The 25,958-nt window shown below is 41.4% G+C and overlaps 1 protein-coding gene across 2 annotated transcripts in view; it reads right to left on the bottom strand.

Annotated features, from left to right (window-relative positions):
* Window positions 1-12,376: 12,376 nt before the first annotated feature.
* Window positions 12,377-25,958, bottom strand: part of DGCR8 (DGCR8 microprocessor complex subunit) — an 88,554-nt gene continuing 74,972 nt past the window's right edge. Inside the window, exons 14-15 of one of the 2 annotated variants that reach the window (XR_013223605.1) lie at window positions 15,141-15,295; window positions 12,377-15,007 (exon numbers count right to left, since the gene is read on the bottom strand). Coding sequence is in view for 1 of the 2 variants with exons in the window: in XM_077293383.1 (XP_077149498.1) it covers window positions 15,212-15,295 (84 nt within the window). In the remaining variant the exon portion in view is untranslated. Of the gene's footprint in view, window positions 15,296-25,958 lie in introns of both variants that reach the window. The other variant, XM_077293383.1, reaches the window with a different exon arrangement.

Genomic DNA, 25,958 nt, shown 5'->3' on the forward strand with positions numbered 1-25,958 from the left:
ATGCAGTCCTTGACCAGCCGGTCGAGGGTGCATACTGCTGTGCGAGATGTGAGCACATTGTGCATTTGGAAACCCAGATACTGGATCTAAATGTGCAGCTGGCAACACTGAGATCCATAGACAATATGGAGAGGAGTCTTCTGCTCACAGAGCAGACGCTCAATGGGATAGATGAGGAGGGGGATGGTAGGATGGAGCTGCAGGACAGTGTGGCAGTTAGCTGGGTGACAGATAGAAGGCGGGGTAGAGGGAAGAGTGCCAGGGAGGCTAGTCCTGATCTGGCACACCCCAATAAGTTTGCTAAGTTGGCAGATGAGGGGGGTGCCAGTGCAGGGGTAGCACTGCTGCAGCCAGGCATGTCCTCTGAAAGCCGGAGGAGTGACTGCTCCAGTAAGGAGGGAAAAAGGAGAGCAGGGCAGGCCAGACAGGTGCTGGTAGTGGGGGACTCAATTATTAGGGGAACAGATAGGGCAATCTGTCACAAAGACAGGGATCGTCGGACGGTGTGCTGCCTACCTGGCGCTCGAGTCCGACACATCGCTGATCGGGTGGACAGATTACTGGGAGGGGCTGGTGAGGACCCAGCGGTCATGGTGCACATTGGCACAAATGACAAAGTTAGAGGTAGGTGGAAGGTCCTTAAAGATGATTTCAGGGAATTAGGCTGCAAGCTGAAAGCAAGGACCTCCAACGTGGTATTTTCCGAAATACTGCCTGTACCACGCCAGAGAGGCAACGGGAGATTAGGGAGGTTAATAAGTGGCTCAAGAATTGGTGTAGGAAGGAGGGGTTTGGGTTCCTGCAGAACTGGGCCGACTTCTCAGTTGGCTACAGGCTCTACGCTAGGGACGGGCTGCACCTCAATGGGGAAGGTGCAGCTGTGCTGGGGGAGAAAATGGTTAGAAGGTTGGAGGAGTGTTTAAACTAGGGATTGGGGGGGAGGGTATTCATTTTATAGGAGGGGAAGATAGTGCAGATAGAGACCTGGGCACAAATAAGGAAGTTGGGGGTGGCGGTGGCATGGGGGGTGGGGTTAGAACAGTTAGTAATTTAAGAAAGAATAGAGGTACAGAGAGTAACATCAAGTGCATGTATACTAATACCAGAAGCCTCGCCAACAAAATGGATGAATTAGAACTAATGTTGTTGGAGAATAATTATGACATGGTGGGGATATCTGAGACGTGGCTGGATGAGAGCCATGACTGGGCTGTTAACTTGCAGGGCTATAGCCTTTTCAGAAATGACCGTACAGATAAGCGAGGGGGTGGGGTGTGTCTGTATGTAAAATCGACCTTAAAACCCATCCTGCGTGATAATATAGGTGAATCTAATGAAAATGTAGAGTCTCTGTGGGTGGAGATAAGGGGAGGGGGAAAAAATAATAAATTACTGATAGGGGTTTGTTATAAATCTCCAAAACTAATGGAAGCAATGGAGAATATCCTCGTAAAGCAAATAGATGAAGCTGCGACTCAAGGAGAAGTCATTATTATGGGGGACTTCAACTATCCTGAAATAGATTGGGGAACAGAAACCTGCAGTTCCAGCAAAGGTAATCGGTTTTTGACAACTATGAGAGACAATTACCTTTCACAACTGGTTCAGGACCCAACAAGGAGGGGGGCACTGCTAGACCTAATATTAACCAACAGGCCAGACCGCATATCAAATATAAGGGTTGGGGGTCACTTGGGGAATAGTGATCACAAAATAATAAGTTTTCATGTAACCTTTAATAAGATGGGTAGAAGGGGGGTGACAAGGACACTAAACTTCAGGAGGGCAAATTTCCAACGGATGAGAGAGGATCTTGGTGCAATTAACTGGGACGATATCCTGAGACACAAAAATACACAAAGAAAATGGGAGACATTTATTAGCATCCTGGATAGGACCTGTGCACAGTATATACCGTATGGGAATAAACATACTAGAAATAGGAGGAAACCAATATGGCTAAATAGAGCTGTAAGGGGCGCAATAAGGGACAAAAAGAAAGCATTTAGAGAATTAAAGGAAGTAGGTAGTGAGGAGGCATTAAATAAATACAGAAAATTAAATACATTCTGTAAAAAGCAAATCAAGGCAGCAAAAATTGAGACAGAGAGACTCATTGCCAGAGAGAGTAAAAATAATCCCAAAATATTCTTTAACTATATAAATAGTAAGAAACTAAAAAATGACAGTGTTGGCCCCCTTAAAAATAGTCTGGGTGAAATGGTGGATGAGGATGAGGAAAAAGCCAATATGCTAAATGACTTTTTTTCATCAGTATTTACAAAAGAAAATCCCATGGCAGCCAATATGACTAGTGATAATAATTCCCCATTAAATGTCACCTGCTTAACCCAGCAGGAAGTACAGCGGCGTCTAAAAATAACTAAAATTGACAAATCTCCGGGCCCGGATGGGATACACCCCCGAGTACTGCAGGAACTAAGTACAGTCATTGATAGACCATTATTTTTAATCTTTAAAGACTCCATAATAACAGGGTCTGTACCACAGGACTGGCGTATAGCAAATGTGGTGCCAATATTCAAAAAAGGGGCAAAAACTGAACTCGGTAATTATAGGCCAGTAAGTTTAACCTCTACTGTGGGTAAAATCCTGGAGGGCATTCTAAGGGATGCTATGCTGGAGTATCTGAAGAGGAATAACCTCATGACCCAGTATCAGCACGGGTTTACTAGGGACCGTTCATGTCAGACTAATTTGATCAGCTTCTATGAAGAGGTAAGTTCCGGACTGGACCAAGGGAACCCAGTGGACGTAGTATATATGGACTTTTCCAAAGCTTTTGATACGGTGCCACACAAAAGGTTGTTACATAAAATGAGAGTAATGGGGATAGGGGAAAATATGTGTAAGTGGGTTGAGAGCTGGCTCAGGGATAGGAAACAAAGGGTGGTTATTAATGGAGCACACTCGGACTGGGTCACGGTTAGCAGTGGGGTACCACAGGGGTCAGTATTGGGCCCTCTTCTTTTTAACATATTAATGACCTTGTAGGGGGCATTCAGAGTAGAATTTCAATATTTGCAGATGACACTAAACTCTGCAGGGTAATCAATACAGGGGAGGACAATTTTATATTACAGGATGATTTATGTAAACTAGAAGCTTGGGCTGATAAATGGCAAATGAGCTTTAATGGGGATAAATGTAAGGTCATGCACTTGGGTAGAAGTAATAAGATGTATAACTATGTGCTTAATTCTAAAACTCTGGGCAAAACCGTCAATGAAAAAGACCTGGGTGTATGGGTGGATGACAAACTCATATTCAGTGGCCAGTGTCAGGCAGCTGCTACAAAGGCAAATAAAATAATGGGATGTATTAAAAGAGGCATAGATGCTCATGAGGAGAACATAATTTTACCTCTATACAAGTCACTAGTTCGACCACACTTAGAATACTGTGCACAGTTCTGGTCTCCAGTGTATAAGAAAGACATAGCTGAACTGGAGCGGGTGCAGAGAAGAGCGACCAAGGTTATTAGAGGACTGAGGGGTCTGCAATACCAAGATAGGTTATTACACTTGGGGCTATTTAGTTTGGAAAAACGAAGACTAAGGGGTGATCTTATGTTAATGTATAAATATACGAGGGGACAGTACAAAGACCTTTCTGATGATCTTTTTAATCATAGACCTGAGACAGGGACAAGGGGGCATCCTCTACGTCTGGAGGAAAGAAGGTTTAAGCATAATAACAGACGCGGATTCTTTACTGTAAGAGCAGTGAGACTATGGAACTCTCTGCCGTATGATGTTGTAATGAGTGATTCATTAATTAAATTTAAGAGGGGACTGGATACCTTTCTGGAAAAGTATAATGTTACAGGGTATATACACTAGATTCCTTGATAAGGCGTTGATCCAGGGAACTAGTCTGATTGCCGTATGTGGAGTCGGGAAGGAATTTTTTTCCCCATGGTGGAGCTTACTCTTACCACATGGGGTTTTTTTGCCTTCCCCTGGATCAACATGTTAGGGCATGTTAGGTTAGGCTATGGGTTGAACTAGATGGACTTACAGTCTTCCTTCAACCTTAATAACTATGTAACTATGTAACCTCTTCCGACAAGCCTACAGTGATCCTCAACCTACTGAACCGCCGCACAACCAGCTCTACCCTCTCCTAGTGTATCCTCACCAATCCCCTGTAAACTGTGAACCCTCGCGGGCAGGGTCCTCCTCCCTCCTTCTGTACCTGTTAGTGCCTTGTTTGTTGCTCATGTTTATTGTATTTGTCTATATTTGCCTCTTTTCACATGTAAAGCGCCATGGATTAAATGGCACTATAAAAAAATCTATAATAATAATAGTAATGTCTCCATGCCTGAACTCAAAGACCTACGCCTCTTCAGCTACAGTATACTCAAAAACCATATAAATAAGCCACTGACATTTTAGGATTCTGTTTTTGGAAGCAATGAAACACTGCTTGAATTTTTACTGCCAATGTATCAGAGGTATGTCTGGAGGATGAAGAATAATTAAACATGCTGAAAAGAACATGCTGCACTGCATCATGTCAATGGAACGGTAATGTTCTGGGGCTTCTTTGCTTTATCTGACATTGGAATGCTGCAGCATGTGGAGAGCAAGATGAATCTAAACAGAATCCTAGAAAATGATATTCCTTATGTTTGTAGGTTGAGGCTTGGGTGGCAAATAGTTCTTGAAAATCGTTGAGTGGCTATTACTGCTGTCTGACATTAAACTTATAGAAAATCTTTGGTGGGATTTGAAGAAGGTGGGTTGCAGCAGGGAAACCAAAGAATAATCATGAACTAGAGCCAATTGCTCATGAAATATTTGCTAAGATTCCTTAGAAAATACTGTTGAAACTGATGACTGGCTATGCATCGTGTGCAACAGCCAAAGGGGCTTAAAGTATGAAAGAAGCTGGTCATGAAATTGTTTAATAAGACCATAGTAGTCATTAAGGCTATGTGCACACGATGCAGATTTAGTGCGGATCCAAAGCGGATTTTTCCGCACAGAAACGCTGCAGATCCGCACTGTTTTTTACAGTACAATGTAAATCAATAATGGAAAAAAAAAGCTGTGCACATGGTGCAGAAAAATCCGTGCGGAAACGCTGCGGATTTAAAAGAAGTAAATGTCACTTCTTTGGTGTGGATCTGCAGCGTTTCTGCACCCTTCCATTAGAGAAATACGCAGTGGTAAAAAACGCAGAAAATCCGCATAAAAACCACACAAAATCCGCACCTGCGGTTTCTGCCAGGAGATGCGGATTTTGTGGAGAAACTTCTGCACCCTAGTCCACAACGTGTGCAAATAGCCTAAAAGTGACATTTTGGCCACAGGACATTAATGCCAATCTTAATGAGGGGCATTGCAAGAATAAGATGCACCAAATTCACTAAGAAGCACATGCACCTTAGTGAATTCGAGGCATCTTTTTATTGGCGTGCGCCTCGCCCTAAATGTTACTCCAGTCAAATATCCCTTCCCCAGCTCTGCCCGCTTTGGTGAAGCCAGCCAAAAGTGATTCTTTTGTGCGACTTCACACTGTGCAAACATTTTGAGACTTTTCAAATGGTTTTATTCCATAATTCTGGTGTAAACACTTTGAATCGGAACCTTTGGGATGTATTTGTTCAGAGAAACCACTTGTTATAAATATGCTATGTTGAGCTATTAACTATTCATTTACTGGTTTATTGCAATCTGCAGCAAGTTTGTAATTTTTGCTAAAACTTAAGTTGGAAAGGTGATTTGCATTTTATTTGCAACTGTATTTGCGGGAACCTTTTAATATGCTTCCCAAACTCCCTTGGATTGAATTATGGAGTAGTATAAAAAGAAATGAAGACTATCAATTGTAGTAATTTTTTAACACCTTAATGAAAAAAATGCAACTTATTGTAATATCAAACTTTATTGCTTAAAACTAAAACCAAAGGCTATAAAACACAATACCGAGGATCAAGTGCACAAGATTTACATCAGTATTAAAAGCAGAACCCCATTTCAAACATATGACAAGTTTGACAAATCACTTATTTGACAGTCACTCCACATAATTCATACAGCAACCATTAAGTATATTCAGATTACAAGTTATCATTGCGCAGACAATACTTACACTGTTTAATATAGCTAGCTGGAGCAAAACAAAGCTTTTAATTTGCCATTGGCCTCACAATGTCATGGAACACAAAGAACAATCATGTCTATTTAGTAAATTTTTATAGATTAGCCTGGATATTAGGATTTATATATTTATACATATAGCAACAATAAAAAAAAGTACATAAAAGAATATGTGTAAGTGGCTCACAATCAAATCTTCTTACATAAGATTACAAACAGTTGAATAACTTTCCACATAGACCAAGTACCAAAGAAATCTAGATTTTCTGCTCTCGTACCATTTAGGTGTATATATTATGTACCCAAGAGTGCCTCATTTTTATTTTCAACATGTTGTAATGGTAAAAAAAAATCCAAATCTTACATAGTTTAGGTTTACTGTCTGTGTCTGGCAAAGAAATGTAAAATGACTCAATATTAAAAAAAACAAAAAAAAAAACAAATTTATGCACCAAAATAGATGTCAAAGTTCCAGTAGAATGTAGCAAGCAATGAGCACTTAACATGTAATTGACAAATAAAAGTAAAAAGTTGCTTACAAGGCTCATAGCTAGTGACTATACTTATTGGATAGAATAGGCAAGGGAAGAGATTATTTCTTAGAAGAACTCACATTCAATCATGTAGGTTATAAGAAAATATGTGCACTTAATACAGAAACACCGAAAATACAAGTGAAAGCTGCAAATGAAAGTCTTAGGGCCCATACAGACAGCCATTTTTCACATACAAGTTCTATCCTAGATTGATAGTAGGTAGAAAAACTTTTTTTTCTCATCCGAGAAAAGCAGTTTTAGTTATCAAAATGAAAATACGTACATATAAAAGAGCCCAAGGCTGAAGTCCCACTGATTTGGTGTTTTTTTATGTTGTATTATTTCTGCATTAATTGGATGAATTAGGTCACTTGTGTTTTTGAGTGCATTTTTTCCCCCCCGCTATAGTTTTTGTTTTCTTTTAGTAGGTCATGATAAAAAAATAAAAAAAATCTGTTTTGGAAATTTTCTCTTAACTTTATGAATAATGTTTTATCAAAGTTATGTGGATTACATATGTTCTGCAGTTAAAGCAGTGCATTTTTTTTTTTTTTACCATTGATTCTTCCCATCTCCCGTCTATGGGCAAAATCTGTAAAGAAAACATTTACCAAAAAAATCCCATTCACTAAGCTTAAACTAACGCTGCGTACAGCCGCAGCGGCCAGATGTTACAGTATATTGGATGGGACTTTATGAAATCCCATCTCCACTATGCGTGCAGGGACGCCTCAGGCTTCCCTGCGTATACACACGTGCGGCGCGTCTTTCTAGACTGCAGCATGTCTATTTATCTTGCAGAGACACTCCATCTCCGCAAGTAAATATCATCGTCCAATGTATAGGACGCGGTGATTCCGCACGGGTCACTGAACACATGCGGAGTATCCGCACAAACAAAAGCCGGCAGCGCTTTGGACGGGGCGGGTGTCCAAAGTGCTGCCAATACTGACTATGGAAACATACCCTAACGTCCAAATCGACAAGTCTGCAGTCACACTGTGTGACTACAGACTTATGAATTTCCCCAGAGTGCACTATGTGCTGTGGGGTTTCGACAGTTGATATGGCCTTGCACTATACACTTTTATTGAGCGAGTCCATTCCCCGTATAGTGATGCGGCCATCCAGTGGCCAATGATGGGGTGCATGCACTGGGGTGGATTCATGAGTGCAGTCACAGTGTGACTGCAAACTTATTGTTTTGGACCAGACAACCCCTTTAAATGCACTACAAACAATGTTTTTTTCTGGCTTTTTTCACTTATCTTTGCAGTTTTTCTTTGCTGCATTTAGATTGCGGTACTATTGTGTGATTTTTTTTTTCTTCTAGCCATCTTACCATAGTTTCACTTTAGGATTTAAAAATGTATGTAAAACATGGCTTGGAAAAAAAAACAACTGTTAAAAAAATGCATAAAAATGAAGTGCTTTTAAAAAGCCTCAGGCCAAATTCAGATGTCTGTGAAAAAAAGACCTGATGTACAGACTGTCCATATTTTTCCTGACCCAAACTTGACAGCCTCACTGTCACGTTCGTGTTAGACCAGCAGCCAAGTCCATGTTTCACGGAGGTCTCAATTCTGCCTTAGGTTTTTCACTTCTCATTTAAGAAAAAGTCAGTTTTAAGATAAAATTATCTGTGCTGATTTTCGAGCCAAATCCAGGCGTTGATTCATTGATTCAGCCTTTTCTGCGTCTATTATATTTAATTTTTTTTTTTTTTTTTTTTAGAAATCCATTTTCTGATATTTTTCCACTTTTTCACAATTTGCTGAAATGTAACCTGTATGTATTACAAAGCACATTTACTGACGTCAAACAATAATTCTAGAACATCTCCTTACATAATTATGTTCTGCCATTCGACATCTATGCGTGATTATATTGACAAGTGGGCATTACCGTTAAAGAGGCGTGTCTATTCTGTCTGAGAATGTCAGCACCGATTGGTCAGTGTCACTGTGTAGAGAGAGACCCCTTGCTCCCCAATTTGGTAATGCCTGGGAGGCAATATATTTATAACATTTCCAGTGGGAATAATAGAGGAACAGCGCAATTCAAAGCTATAAGAAAATATGCTCCAGAATTAGCATTTGATGAAGAACAGTTTTTATTAAAGCTACCATAGCAGGAGAGCAGATAAACATTGGAAAGAGCTCATTTTTTCGACTTCCATGAACCGCGCCGATAACCTGTCAGTGCGTGACTGGCTCAGTGGACATGCCCACAATGCAGATGTCTGCCGCAGCTGCCTTTACATTGCATGCATTATTCAGGTGGTCCCCCCCCCAAAAAAAAAAAAAAAGCTGACATTTCTTACCATGCAGAGAGTAGATCTGAATTGGGTGGGTGGAATCAGCCAAATGCACCGATACACAGACTATAAAAGGGTCAGTGTGTGCAAGGGTACACACAGACTGATTATACACTTATCTGAACAAAAGGGATTAATTATAAAAAGCATAACCGAAACATGTCACTAAAATGATGTGCTGATTTACCTTTCCTATCATGGCACCAGGGTAAAATAAATGACAATGACCATTAAAAAAATGGCTTCAGAAATGGATTGTAAGAAGTCTGTTAATTAAAAATAACTATTTTGAAGTTGGAAACTTGTGAAGAGCTTAACGTTATACAGAGGCCCCATATAGTTATTGCATGGTCTGTAACAGCGCAATCTTATCCTAAAATAGAGCTGACACTTTGGTTTGCATATACTATACAAGCCATGAAAATAATTCTGAAATTATGGAGTGTACGTTTGGCGATTAGAAACATGCTACAGCTCCGCCATATTATATATCTGCTTTTTTGGGGACTTTTGTCCACAGTCCCTAGATTCTGAAGGCCATCAGTTTTAATCACCGATGACGCCTATAGCAGCAAAATTAGATCGCAAAACATTATACAGTAACAATAAAATGGTTATTCCCATCTTAAAGGGAACCTGTCACCCCGTTTTTTCGGTATGAGATAAAAATACTGTTAAATAGGGCCTGAGCTGAGCATTACAATAGTGTAGTTTGTGGACCCCGATTCCCCACCTATGCTGCCGAAATACGTTACCAAAGTAGTCGTTTTCGCCTGTCAATCAGGCTGGTCTGGTCAAAAGGGCGTGTTGTCTTCCCCCAGATTTTGTGTAGTTTTCCGTTGGTGGCGTAGTGGTGTGCGCATGCCCAAGGTCCCGAATCCTCTGCCAGGGGATTTAAAAGAGCGCGCTGTTCGTTATTTCATTGGTGATCGGTGGGCGCGGCCATCTTCCTTTGGCCGCGCGTGCGCAGAAGCGGCGCTCTGCTGGCAGCGGCGCTCTGCTGGCCGCGGCTTCAGGAAAATGGCCGCCGTGATATCCATCTGCGCACGCGCGGCATCCCGCGGCCATTTTCCTGAAGCCGCGGCCAGCAGAGCGCCGCTTCTGCGCACACGCGGCCAAAGGAAGATGGCCGTGCCCACCGATCACCAATGAAATAACGAACAGCGCGCTCTTTTAAATCCCCTGGCAGAGGATTCGGGACCTTGGGCATGCGCACACCACTACGCCACCAACGGAAAACTACGCAAAATCTGGGGGAAGACAACACGCCCTTTTGACCAGACCAGCCTGATTGACAGGCGAAAACGGCTACTTTGGTAACGTATTTCGGCAGCATAGGTGGGGAATCGGGGTCCACAAACTACACTATTGTAATGCTCAGCTCAGGCCCCATTTAACAGTATTTTTATCTCATACAGAAAAAACGGGGTGACAGGTGCCCTTTAATAGATGGGTAAAATGGCAAATTGCTAGTAAAGTCAAGAAACTTTGTAATTTACTTACTAAAATTCTCCAGCCATCCCTCTTACTATTTACAGCTCACTTGAAAGAGGACCTTACAGGAAACGTGCAGTGCTTACAAGCTCTCTGGTGCTGAACTTGTTAGCACACAGGTTAGCGCTCGATTGTGGCCATCCTCAGTCCCTGCGCTTCTGATGCGGCCTCACACCGCGCAGTCGGAGTGCACACAGTTGAGACTAAAAGTGCAATGAAGATGCTGGCCTGAACTGTCAGCAATTAGGTAGTCTGCTGCCTGGGGAATGTTGCGCTCCTGAACAGACAACGCAAGACAAACCTTTAAATTAAAATCTGAAAAAGTTTATTTAAAATAAAAGTAGGTTGCAGGAAACCACATGCGGCAACACTGTTCTATTATTTGTGAAACTAAACGGGATCCATTTCATGAGCTAGTCATCTGCGGTTTCCAACCTGACTGAAAGCTATCAAACTCAGAGGTAATTACAGACATGGTTTAACCCCTTAATGACAGGCCCAATATTTTAAAATCTGACCAGTCACATGATAATGGTGAATTTAGGTTGATATGTTTTTTGTTTATTTATAAAAATATCAGAAATTTGACAAACTACTTAAAAATGTGCAATTTTCAAACTTTGATTATCCCTTTAATCCAGATAGTCATACCACACAAAAACATTAATAAATACAATTCCCCTCATGCCTGCTTTACATCAGGACCAATTGTAAAATGTTTTTATTTTGTTAGCATTTTAGAAGGTTTAAAAATGTAGCAGTAATCTCATTTTTTTCAAGGAAAATTACAAAACAGATTTTTTTAGGAACCTATGAAGTTTTGAAGTGACTTTGGGGGTCCTATATATTAGAAATCCCCAAAAAGTGATACAATTTTAAAAACTGCACCTCTCTTTCAGGTAGTTCTTTAACCCTTCGAATACTTTTCAGGAATTAATGCAAAGTGACATGAGTGAAAAAGTTTAGTTTTACCATCTACATTTTGATAATTTTTGAACAAGCCGCTATCGCTTGAAGACTTTAATCCCTTTACAACATCGGGCGTACATTTACGTCGATGTCAGACACCCTCCCTTTGATGTGGGCTCCGATGGTGATCTTTCCAAGGACATGTCAGCTGTTTTGAACAGCAGACATGTGCCAGCAATACCCGCAGCTATTAACCAGCAAAATGGCGGCGTCGAACTCTGACAGCGGCATTTAACAAGCGCTTCCGACAATCACACTGGAAATACGCCCACCGGTGACCTGCGTCACGTGATGGCGGGTCACTGGTGTGTTGGCATGACAGCCGGAAGGTCTCCTGGAGACCTCTAAGGTTGTCAGTGCCAGATTGCTGTGAGCGCCACCCAGTGGTCGGCGCTCATAGCAAGTGAGCAATTCTGCTATATAGAGGCGATCTGATCATCGCCTCCATGTAGCAGAGCCAATTGGGTTATGGCAGCTTCTAGTCTCCCATAGAGACTATTGAAGCATGCCAAAAGTAAAAAAAAAAAAAAAAATGTTTTAAAAAAAATAAAAATAAAAGTTCAAATCACCCCCCTTCACCATAAAATAATTGGAAAAAAAAAAAAAAAACATACACATTTGGTATCACCGCATTCAGAATCGCCCGATCTATCAATACAAGAATTAACCTGATCGCTAAATGGCGTAGCGAGAAAAAAAGTCAAAATGCCAGAATTAAGTTTTTTTTTGGTCGCTGCGACATTGCATTGAAATGCAATAATGGGCGATCAAAAGATCGTATCATTAAAAACATCAGCTTGGCACAGAAAAAATAAGCCCTCACTCGACCAGAGATCATGAAAAATGGAGACACTACGGGTATCGGAAAATGGTGCAATTTTAAATGGAATTTTTTTTCAACACTTAGATAAAAAAAAAAAATAACCTAGACATGTTTGGTGTCTGAACTCGAAATGACATGGAGAATCATAATGGCAGGTCAGTTTTGGTATTTAGTGAACCTAGTAAAAAGGCCAAACAAAAAACAACTGTGGGACTGCACTTTTTTGGAATTTCACAGCACTTGGAATTTTTTCTAGTACACGACATGGTAAAACGAATGGTGGCCTTCAAAAGTACAACTGGTCCCACAAAAAACAAACAAGCCCTCACATGACCATATTGACAGAAAAATAAAAAAAGTTATGGCTCTGGGAAGAAGGGGAGCAAAAAACGAAAAAGGCCTTTATTTAGCCATGAATTGCCATGGGAAACATCAGAACCACATGATCAAGATCTCAGAGTGTCAATGGGGTTAAGGAGGAAATCATCATTCTCTCATCCATTTAGATGCGATGGTCACTATTGACAGCAGCTTTTTAGGGGTTAATACTGATCGTGGCTAATGCAGCAAGTTGTCAGCTATGGTGTACAGCCGACAGCTGCTGGATTGTCACCTGTATGAGGATGCTATTCTCTTATGTCAGGTCAGTAAAAAGATGTATTGTGGTCACCAAGGGGTTAAGCATTTGTCTGTACGATATAAAACTAGAGGACCATTACCTACTGGACCCCACATTTTGGGTTGGGACTGCTAATGTATAGGCCTCGTATTGTGAGTAAATATAGTGTGAATGCAGCCTTATACGTGCGGTTACTCTAATTAGTACCTGCCAAAGTAAAGTACTATGAAGGTCTTCACCTATATGCGTGTACAACTGGAGTATTACTGATTTGGCTATATACAAATAATGATTTAGTTTTGCGTTAAAGTTTATATATGCTGTAGTATTTGTGAATAATAAAAACAAAGACAAGATCTAAGAATATACAATCAAGGATATAAAAGATAGAAATCTAGAAATAGGTCATAAATGACCTTTATGTCATGCTCCTCATGGAACTCCTAAGAGCATGGTTCTTACCAAGCCCTGCGACAGACTGGTGTCAATGTGGAAGAAGTTAGACCCGACGTTATATTATATAAAAGTAAGCGCCCGCATGGGTTTTATCACTATATTGCATATACAGTTGTTGGTTGTTTTTTTTTATTGCCTAACTAAATAAGTTTCACTACAGAAGTAAAGTGTTGGACAAGCAGCACAGTGGATGAGAATAACAAAAAAACTAAAATAATTGTGCTAGAAAGACGGAAGAGTTAAAGAAGGGATGGATGACAAACAAAAACCCCACACATTTTGGCCACGCTCACTTGGCTTTTAATGAAGTTTAGATAAAATAGCTAGATTTCTGAGTCAAACAGCAAGAAGATGAACGTATAAAGCAGCCCACATGGTGGTAGCAGACAGAACGTCACTGCCTTTGGTACATATAAGGCTTTACAACACAGGCAATATTGATGAATAACATCTACATATAGAAAGCTTACCAACATTCATATTTGTATCACTGGTAGGATCCTACATAATTATTGACCAATTTTCTAGTTAAAACATCATAATAGAATAGGCAGTCTGCACCAATTCACCAGGAATACAGTTAACTGAAAAGTACAAAATTCATCGAAAGTAAGGAACTTTGTATTACAATCTTCCAATTCTTCCTAAATTATACATTTCTCCTGGTAACAACCTATTGCCTGATGTCTTGAAGAAATTCTTAAAAAGCTCCTTAAGCCTTTAAAGCCACTCTTTGTGTGCTTAAATATTCATTGTATTAAACAGCGTGAGCACCCGCTGTAACTTCCTGCTCATGTGACCTCTTGGGATACAAGGTAAGTGTGACCACCCAGGCCCGGTACACTGCATACAAGGTAAGTGTGACCACCCAGGCCCGGTACACTGCATACAATGTGTATCACACTTACTTACAAGTAGTATTTGCATTGCAGACTGATGCAGCTATTAAAGGGCATAGGACAACAACATTCATTCAGTTTGCATACAGGCTGTGCTTACACGACATCTTTTCAGTAAACATCTATGATACAAGAGATGAGTTACAGCAGTTGATTGCTCCAAACTTGCCAGGAAATGATATGGCCGCAACACGCGGTCAATCCAGGTTATAGAGGCCGACTGATGTGACCGAGACTTTACAGCAGAAGCAGCGGAGATGTGTGCAAAATAATAATTGCATGTGCTGGATATTGTGCTGTGGGTCCTTCATAGTTCAAATCGGAGTAAATTCCTAAAAGCTAGTGTCCGGATTGTTATTTTTCGCATGGTCTGTGCCTATAGGCCAGTAACCACAATGGATCATATTGCAGTGGCTACCGCAGTGTAAAGCTTTCCCACACATCTTCTTTTGAAATGGTCAGACCTTATATCACAGGACCTAGGCATAAATAAATATGGCAAGCTAGACAGCGATCAGTAGGCAAAACATCACGGCAAATATTAGGTATACCAAGTTCTGTCAGTCTAATTAATCAGCTATTCAGTGCATTCAGTCAACCGAATATTTTAGCTTAGCATTTTGCACCTAGGACCTATATTTAGTCGTCTTCTCTACATACACAGACGGGCATGACCATAGTAGCGGAAGTGCTTGATGTCCTAAGTGTATCACTTTCTTTGCTTTTTAGATTTACACACCTCAGCAAATCTTTTTGACAGAAACTAAAAAGAAAAAAAAAAAAAAAACAGAGTTCTTCATAAAGGAGGTAATGTGTCTATTTTTTGTCCAGTTCAGAGAAAGAAAGAAAAAAAAAAAAGGACAATGCATAAGGAAGCAGCCCTATTTATGAATCACCTTCAATATCAGATGAAAAGTTTGTCAAAGTAAGCGCTCTTAGTTTCTTATTGCTCCCTTTAGTGCTCAGGTCAAACATCTACTGTACATAGCGGTTCATTGCCGGGCTGTGCAGATTCAACAATCGTCATTTTAGGCTTTTTCCGCGTTTCTTCCTATTGGTGGAAAAAACAAATACATAATAATTAGAACATATTACTAAGTGATTTTGCCACAAATGAAAAACAAGGACAGATTTTATCTGACTGCAAGAAATGTAGTTGTCAATCACGTGTGACATCAACGGTTTATTGATTTTAATGCAATCTCAAACTTAACCCCTTCACGACCTATGACGTTTATGTATGTCATAGGTCGTGTCCCTGCACTCCATGCGGGCTCCGGTGCTAAGCCTGCATGTTAGAGGCAGCTGATCTTAAAGGGAACCTGTCACCTGAATTTGGCGGGACCAGTTTTGGGTCATATGGGCGGGGTTTTCGGGTGTTTGATTCAATATTGCCTTGCGCAGGCGTGTACTCCGGAGGACAGAGAATGAACTTCAATCCAATATTGCGGCCAGCATGCAGCCAGCGGGTAAGGAAAGGGTGAATCAAACACCCGAAAACCCCGCCCATATGACCCAAAACTGGTCCTGCCAAATTCAGGTGACAGGTTCCCTTTAACATGTTAAATGCCACTGTCAAGCTCCGCCAGCGGCATTTAACATGGCCGCACCGGAAGCACTAATCCCGCCCATTGGCGCCCATGTCACATGACCACATGTCGCCGATGGATTGGCATGACAACCCTGGATCTGCATGAAACCCCTGTGTTTGTCATTGCCGGAATGCTATGCTGATGACCGTAGCTACTAGTCTCCCATAGAGATTATTGAAGCATGCGAAAAAGTGAAAAAAGAGTGAAAAAAATATATATATAAAAGTTGAAATCACCCCTCTTTCGACCCAAACATATGTGTCACAAAGTTCAGAAACGTCTGATCTCTCAATATATAAAAAGAATTAATCCAATTGGCAAACAGCGTAACGAAAATAAAAAAAAAAAACGCTTTTTTTTTTGTTGCCTCAACATTGCAATACTATGCAATAACAGGCGATAAAAAGATAGCATCTACCCCAAAATGATATCAATAAAAACTTCAGCTTGGCTCGCAAAAAAATAAACCCCCACCCAGTCCCAGATCTGGAAAAATGGAGATGCTTTGGGTCTCAGAAAATGGTGACATTTATTGTTTTGCAAAGTTTCGGATTTTTTTTCACCACTTAAATAAAAAAAAATAATCTATACATGTTGGTTATCTGTGAACTTGTAATGACTTGGAGAATCATAATGGCGGATAGTGAACACGGTAAAAAAAAATAAAAAACAAACAAAAAACAATTGTGGAATTGCACTTTTTTTGCAATTTCACCGCACTCAATATTTTTTTTCCGTTTCCAGTACATTATATAGTAAAACCAATGGTGTAGTTCAAAAGCACAACTTGTCCCGCAAAAAAAACCCCAAGTACTCACACGGCCATATTGACAGAAAAATTAATAAAAGATATGGCTCTGGTAAGGCCAGGAGAAAAACGCAGAAACGGAAAAAATCAAAGTCGTGAAGGGTTAAAGGGAACCTCTAACCAGAAAAAACACCATTAACCTGCAAATATGGGGTTAATTTGCAGGTTAATAGCGTTTATGGCGCCTGCACTTAGCTGAGCACTACGGAGAAAAAATTAACTTTATTTTCCCTAGCTGTGTTCTGGTTTCAATCACGGGGGTGGCTTATTTGCCACACTTTCTCCACACCATACAGTCCCCAGTTCAAACAGATTAAAACAGATTAGTTTAAAATATCTACCCATTAACCAGGATGATATCCTTCGGAAAATTGTGGACAGGGGCTGCAGGTGTGTTGCCAGATGTGGTTGCTCGTTGGGCAATATGATATCTCCCAGTTTGGTACGGATTCTGCAGCCACCACCCACTTAGCTTTTGGCCAGGGAATTCTACAAATGTTCAGGGAGTCGCTGCAATGTATGCACTTTTGCAATGGACAGGAAAAAATCCTTTACTCTACCACATTGTGTGAATCACGTCCTAGAATCTTTCATCAATTGTGATTCCCACAATGTGATTTATTGTATTGAATGCGGTTTGTGAAATGTCAGGTACATTGGTTGCACAACCAAGAAGCTCAAAAAGTGAATAGCAGTACATTTAAATAATATTAGCAAAAAGAACAGTACCTACTTGGGTGCGGCTAAGCACTTTACTATAAATTAAGTTCCTAGCTACAAAAAAATAGAACAATTGCATCTACTAGAAAAACAAGGTATTCATATAAGTACAATCAAGATGCCATGTAAATATCCAGGGCCTTATTATAACTAATTTATATATAGTAGCACAGCGATCTATGCCACCACAAACATGTAAGCAATCCCTGAAAACAAACAACTACTAATGCAAGAAGTAAACATCCTTGATACTAGGGCTGTGGAGTCAGAGTCGTGGAGTCGGAGTCCATTTTGGTTGAGACGGAGTAGGTATAAAATGAATGGTACAACAGGAGGAAAATATATAATAAATTGGGTATAGTAGTTCAATACAGTTTGTGGGGAATATTTTTTTCATAAGAATTTGGGAAAGTTATGAAATGTCCTATAAATGTCTGTCCTATTCATGATCTAAAGGTACCGTCACATTAAGCGACGCTGCAGCGATATAGACAACGATGCCGATCGCTGCAGCGTCGCTGTTTCGTCGTTGTGTGGTCGCTGGAGAGCTGTCACACAGACAGCTCTCCAGCGACCAACGATGCCGAAGTCCCCGGGTAACCAGGGTAAACATCGGGTTACTAAGCGCAGAGCCGCGCTTAGTAACCCGATGTTTACCCTGGTTACCAGTGTAAATGTAAAAAAAACCAAACACTACATACTTACATTCCGGTGTCTGTCGCGTCCCCCGGCGTCCACTTCCCTGCACTGTGTAAGCGCCGGCCGTAAAGCAGAGCGGTGACGTCACCGCTGTGCTCTGCTTTACGGCCGGCCGGCGCTGACACAGTGCAGGGAAGCGGACGCCGGGGGACGCGACAGACACCGGAATGTAAGTATGTAGTGTTTGTTTGTTTTCTCCATTTACAATGGTAACCAGGGTAAATATCGGGTTACTAAGCGCGGCCCTGCGCTTAGTAACCCGATGTTTACCCTGGTTACCAGTGAAGACATCGCTGAATCAGCGTCACACACGCTGACTCAGCGATGTCAGCGGGTGAGCCAGCGACGAAATAAGGTGCTGGCCTTCTAGCTCCGACCAACGATGTCACAGCAGGATCCTGATCGCTGCTGCGTGTCAAACACAATGATATCGCTATCCAGGACGCTGCAACGTCACGCATCGCTATCGTTATCGTTGTTAAGTTGTTCAGTGTGAAGGTACCTTTAGGTCTAGACTTTTAGCCGAGATGAATCTGTGCTGCAGTTTGTGCTCATGATAAGTAGTGAACCTCCTCCTCTACAGATAAGGGGAAAAAAATAACAAACACACAGGGAAGGAATTCCTGTACTCATCTCAGAACTTCTGGAGCGAACAGGAAAGCAGGATTAAGGCAAGTACTTAAAGCATAGTTAAACTTTCAATTAACTGTGCATAAATCAATAGTCCAGTATATGTTGTCTCTGTATGCTTGATGTTTTAGTTTGTTTCTCCTCTTAGTTCATGTTTAGCTGCTCTGATGACTTATATACACTATACATAGAATATAAGGGGAAAAACTGTTTCTAACATCTCAAATTCGGAAATAAAGTAACAGGGCGTGTGTGTTCTGGAATATGATTCAGCACAAACATGCTCCCTCCCTCCTCCCCTCTTCATAGACTGTGAAAAAATATGATAAGAAGCATTTAGTGAGCTGTACCCTGAGACAAGCCCGAGATTGAAAGTTCAGCGTACAACTATCTAACAACATATTTTACAAACTTTATAATTATCATCTGTCCTATTGATTTATGCAAATATTGTTTTATTTATATCCTAAATTATACAGTGCATGATTCCCTATTCTTGCAAGAATTAAAATATACCTTATTTTATTTACAGGACAAAATTATTTTGAGAGCGAATTTACATAATTACAAAATGTCTAAGAAGCATCTTATGAAGTCAGCTGTATTTGAGCAATTCACAGTGACTCAAGATAAAAATCATTTTGTGTGTCAGTGTATAAGTGACCCAGATGAAAACAAATGCTGTGATTGCCAAAATCAGTGCATACTCAGGAAGTGATAAAAATGCTCCTTCAAGAGATTCCAATCTAAAAAGTAATTTACAACGCTGCCACCCAGAAGTTACAAAGCTGTGATTGAAAAAGATCACGGCAGCACCAAGAAACCAGCACTTACCGCCAGGCAAAGGTGGAGGAAAGAGCATCTCAAACATTAGTTACAAGATATGTTGTAAGTGACAAAGTTACTGTAACAATGACAGCAGGTGTGTTTAAAAGACAGATCATCTATGGAAAAGAGGGAAAGTATGGGCAAAGCAGGAAGACTTGTTTTACATGACAAAAAATACTTTTCACCTATTCACATGTAACGGGGGCCAGGCTGGTAGCCATAGCGAGGGATTGCAGCTGCTTCCTCATCACAGCCTGACGATCCGCTACAGAAATATCATGTCCATTTTGTGGTGTGCTGTGTCAAGTAGTTCACTCACCTGTGAGTCAGAATCCTTCACAGAATACAGGGCTCCAATTCGTCGCAGACACACACAAAAGTTATCAAAGTCTCGATTCATTTTTAATAAAACTTTACTCAATTCGTGCATCTTCATAACAGACTTAATCCAACAATCTTCAAAAGACATAAGAACTTCTCCTCCTGCACTTTCCCTGGTTTTTTCCTTCAGCTTATGTTCTAGCACCGTGGCTTCCAGACCAGCAGTCCCCTGGGAATTCCAGCTTTCTGATACTATGTGCTCTCCGTCCACTTTCCCCATCCTGGGCGAAAAATCAGGTTGCCTCTGCAATTTCTGTTCGGACCGTAAGTCCCGGATGTCATGGGAGGCAACCCACAGACAAGCCACCGACCCCTCCAGACTGCCTCGCTTCCCACGTGCTTTAATGATCTAACATCTCCAGACCTAATTCCCTCAGTGCTTCTTTTGTCTCTTTCAACTATAAGGCTATGTGCACACGTTGCAGATTATTTGCGGTTTTTTAGCGTTTTTGCGCTATAAAACCGCAAATAATCTGCATACATTAAGCATCCTATCATTTTTAATGAAATCCACAATTTCTGTGCACATGATGTGCGTTTTTCCGCATGAAAAACGCATTGCGGAAAAATAATGAACATGCTCATTAATTTTGCGGTTTTTTTGCGGTTTTCCCACTGTCTAATGCATTGGGAAATGTCCGGGAAAAACCGAGTCAAAACCGCGCAAAAACACGCTAAAAAACGCATGCAGTTTTCATGCGGAAATCCGGCAGAAATGTCCGGATTTTCACAGGAATTTTCTGCATGAATTCCTGAACGTGTGTAGGGGGCCTAAGGCTATGTGCACACGTTCAGGATTTCTTGCAGAAATTTCCTGAGCAAAACCGGACATTTTCTGCAAGAAATCCGCATGCATTTTTTATGCTTTTTTTTGCACGTTTTTGAAGCGTTTTTTTTCCAGAGCTTCCCAATGCATTAAATAGCGGGAAAAACGCAAAAAATCCGCAAAATTAATTAACATGCTGCGTTTTTTTACCGCGATGCGTTTTTTTTTCACGACAAAAACGCATCATGTGCACAAAAATTGCGGAATGCATTCTAAATGCTCTGATGCATAATGTATGCGTTTTTATAGTGAAAAAAAAAACGCGAAAAAAACGCAACGTGTGCACACAGCCTAACTCACCACACAACTACTACGGCTCCTTCTAGAACAATTCCTCTCACTCTGCTCTAGCTCCTCCCACTACCTGAAAATTACCTCAAAAAGGCACTCTCCCTGCCACTACACTGGCTCCGCGTCCTTTCTCAACTGTCACTACTCTGACTGAAACCAGTTCTCAACACAATCTAATCTACTCTACAGTGCCCCCCTTAACACTAACCTGCAACAACACTGCCATAACCCTTACCAATGCTGACCTACCACTGCCACTGACTGTCCCTAACACAGATATCAGAACAGTGTCAGCATTATCATATTAAACAGTGTCAACTATCATATGGCGTTAATATACAAAGGTGTGGGATAGGGGAAAGATTGCTGGGAGTTACTGGATACTCCAAATTTACCTCAATATGGCACGATCAAAAATTAGCAGAGTTTGACAAGTTAAAAGGGGTTTAGAGGGTGGGAGCTGAAGGGAATACCAATTATGGACAATATACTAGAAAACGGAACACTTAAAAGCATCAATAAACTCCAACAAGAACATGGGCTTCCTAATGCTTCCTTCTTTCAATACCTACAACTGAGGCATGTGTTCCGGTCCCAGTTGGGTGTTGCGGTACCAGACATTAAAAAAAAAAAGGCTACACACTTGCATCTGCAAAGTATACGACTGGTCTAATCTCTAAAATATATCAGCAGATGCTGCAGTCTCCTACTGATGGCCATACTTGGACAGCAAGGTGGGAATCAGATGTGTGACAGATCACAGTAGAACAATGGAAAGAGGTATTGGAGCAGGTACCCAGACTATTGCCGTGTGAGTATCAGAGACTCTCGCACATATAGCTCATACACAGGGTGTATAGAACGCTGAGCTTCCTTTTTAAGATAGGGGTCTGCTCAGATGCAGACTGCCCTAGATGTGGAGCAGAGGATGCACATTTAATGCACATTTCTGGAAATGCAGTAAACTGGGCTCATATTGGAAAAGCACATTAGCTCTAATATAAAGGGTATTTGGAGTGACACTTCAAGCAGACCCAAAGGTGTGTGTGCTGGGATATCTGGGAGAGTCAACGGACTTTGAATCTCCACTGGCCATTGTGTTATCGTGAACATTAAACCCGGCTCGCAAACTGATTGTATCACATTGGTTAGATGTCCAACCTCCGTCAATCAATGTACTAATAAACAGGATAAATGATAACGTTTGGATGGAAAAGGGAGTTTATAAAAAAAGAATAGCAATAACAAAATATATGGGGACCATGGTTAAATACGCCGGGCCTACAGTCTGGAGTTCTGGTGAGATATAGGGCAGCTAGTGGTTTCAGGATAGAGGGCTACAATATTCCTGGGTTTCGGATATAGGGGTAGTCAGAGGACATAGTAAATAGAAGCGACTATTGTGTGTAAGTTAATTCAGGGTATATTGGATGTAATGTACTATGAATACAGTTTGGTCTGGTGTGTTATTGGAGGGAGGGGTGCTGTTTGTTTTTGTTCTCATTTATAAATATAATCAATAAAATGGCATTAGAGATGGATATATGGAAAGTTGTTCATACAATTAAATGCATAACAGTAATATAAAGGCTTAGTCTGTAATTATGAACAAGTTATTATTAGATAGTATATTGGTAACAATGTTATGTATGCTTTCTTATTAATAAAAATGATCCAATTTATTAATTGTTTCTTATGGGCATCTTGTAGTTTTGCATTACAGGCCATCTCCCTGGTTTCTTCCGAGAGGAGGAATCGGATTTTAAGGGGGCTCCTTTGTCCTATTTTTCAAAGATACAGGAGAGCTATACCATAAACAGTCAGACCTTATCAAGGAAGGGGTGAGGCAGGCAATGGGATCAATTTACACTGCCCAGGGAATGCTTGGATGGTGCTTCTGAGTGATTAGGATTAATATCCATGGTGACATCCACCACACCTGAAATGACCCTTTTATAGGGTCTCGCCTTTTCCCAGGTGCATGATGAGCTCTACCCTCTGAATAACCTTGTGTTCCACACTGGAACGCACGCTGCGCCGTCCAAATCAGAGGTTCCCCTTTAAACCAGAAGTGCGTTCCAGCATGCATGTCATCAAAAGATGTCCCGACTGGAAATGCGTTTCATGCTGAAACACACGCCATGCGCGTCACCAGAAGTTCGTCCGAAGGCTGCAGCTTATTAGCAAATACCTCCGCTTAGAAATGTAGTATAGTTTTTTTTTTTTATTTGCCATGTCTCTTTCCTCATGTGCAGGCATTGCAGGACCTTATGTTTCCATGGTTATGAACACTAGCAACTAGCCATCTGTCACTATATTAGTGGTCACAACCGTGGATACCTAAGCTACTGCAATGCCTGCACATGAGGAAAAAGACACAGCTAATCAGAAAAACTATACCGCATTTCTAAGCAGAGGTATTTGCTAATATTATTATTACATCTACTACACATATTGGGATGGGATCTTGGAGATGGGAATCTCTTTAAAATTGTTTTTTATTTAGCATTGCACTTCTGGAGTGGTGCTTTAAATTTAAGTCCCCTGCTTCCCAACACTCCTCTTCTGGCATTTTCATCAGTTTTCGATGCAGCTCCCATAGGTCTCCGGCAAAAAGTGACTTGCCTGCAGCTACAGTGTTTCATGGAGGTTACTTTACAATACAAGTTTGTGACTGCCTCGTTCTCAGACTTGCATTGAGAACTTGTGATGTAGGTTCTGACTTCCGGCAAGTCAGAAGCTGTGCTCAAAAGATGGCGAAGCGGCACTGGAGCGGTGACCACAAAACTGTTAAGACGCCAAAGGGTGAGTATATGAACAGGGGCTTAGATTTAAATCACCACTCCAGCAATGAAAAATAAACTCACTGGAGTGGTGCTGTATGTCTACTGTCAACCATAAGACAATGAAACTATGAATGTACATTTGTTGTTTCCTGAAACAAAGTTAAAATCTAAAGAAGCCCCAGTGGTCAGTGTGAAAATTGCAAGATTTCAATTTTTCATTCTATTAAAGATTTTGATATGGGAAATAAAAGGAAAAACTATTTGATTTATCTTGGCAATCTCAGACTCTTATGTGAATGCAAATTGTCACACAAACACAGCCAGCAAGTCCAGTTGCAAGAGAGCTTCAAATGTTCTCTGTTCTCAAGACTAGAGTAAGCAGTGAGACAGCTCCTATGACCCCCCATGCACCCTTATCATTGGCAGCTGATGTTCAGAACGATCACTGTACATGGAAAAACTTGAAAAGGCCATAACATTAGACCAGTTATACAGCCCCTTCATTTTTAGAATGGGATAACCTACCAACATGCCATCACTCTCTTGGCCAACACTAAAACCCTGTCATGAACCATTACAAGCACCTTGGCAGATCTTAACTGTAAGAAACCTATTCCTGGAAATGCAACACTGCAAAAAGCAACTTGATAGTCAAACTGAAAAAAGACAGAGGAGCAGAGTCCAGATATCCAACAAGATGTAATAGGAGGAAAAGTAGAGAGTTGGTGGCTTAAATGAAACGCCATCATCCATGCTCACCATGGTGATTGCAATTGCCAGTGCCTTTAACCATTTAACCTCCCCTGGTGTGTTGGCCAGCTGCTAATTTATCCAAAATCAGCTCCCACAATCCCTTTCACCTGATCCTTTTCTCAGTCCTATAAATTTAGTAGCATTCCAAGGGGTGCACGCAGTGCGGGGTCTGGCACGCGCCCCCTGCAGCAAAGCATCGAGAAGAGCCAGTTATTTTTTCGGCAATCACAGCAGGAGTCAGGACCCCACACTGTGTCTATGTCTCTTTAGGGTATGTCTGCCGAACAAGCACTTCTTTTAACTTGGACCTACAGTAGCTTTCCTATTAACCCATCTTACTCCTTCACCATGTTTACATATGCCCTTACAGTGTTTGCTCCATTAATTCTCACTCTCCTTCACTATCCCCAAATGCCAGCATCCTCTAACGCAGTGTTCCTCAAGTCCGGTCCTCAAGAGCCACCAACAGGTCATGTTTTCAGGATTTCCTTAGTATTACACAGGTGATAATTGCATCACCTGCACAGGCAATAATTCCATCACCTGTGCAATACGAAGGAAATCCTGAAAACATGACCTGTTGGTGGCTCTTGAGGACCGGAGTTGGGGAACACTGCTCTAACCAAATAATCATCTCCCCTTCCCTCTTGCTTCCCCCCACTAGTGATGAGTGTACTCGTTGGTCAGGTTTTCCCGAGCACGCTCGGGTGGTCTCCAAGTATTTGTAACTGCTCGGAGATTTAGTTTTTGCTGAGGCAGCTGCATGATTTACAACTGCTAGCAAGCCTGAGTACATGTGGGGGTTGCCTGGTTGCTAGGGAATCCCCACATGTATTCAAACTGACTGTCAGCCGTAAATCACGCAGCTGAGGCAAGGAAAACGAAATCTCCGAGCAGTTACAAATACTCGGACCACCCGAGCGTGCTCAGGAAAACCCGACCAATGAGTACACTTCACTCATTACTACTCCCCACCTGACCTCCTCTGCTGACCTGCTCCTCAACCTCAGATATCTCCTAATAAAACATAAAACAAGCCGGCCACTCTCTTTCTCCCACCTGCTATCCCTCTCTCTGCTTCTCCTCACTGCTGGTGACAAATCTCCCAATCCTGGTCCCCCACAGCTCATGCCTCCCATTACTACCCCCTCCTACCGCTCTTATCTAATACGAACTACCGCAATCTCTCCAACGTAAAACCCGTGCCCTTGACGCCCACCTGCCTGCTCCCCCTCTCTGGAGCACTCTGGAATGCACGCTCCACCTGCAATAAGCTTCATGTGATTCACGACCTCTTTCTCTATCGCAATCTTGCCTTTCTCGGCCTCACAAACATGGCTGACACCCTCTGACACCGCCTCCCCTGCTGCACTGTGTTATGGCGGCCTCCACTTCACCCT

Source organism: Ranitomeya variabilis, chromosome 1, assembly GCF_051348905.1.
Source record: "Ranitomeya variabilis isolate aRanVar5 chromosome 1, aRanVar5.hap1, whole genome shotgun sequence".
Lineage (NCBI taxonomy): Eukaryota > Metazoa > Chordata > Amphibia > Anura > Dendrobatidae > Ranitomeya > Ranitomeya variabilis.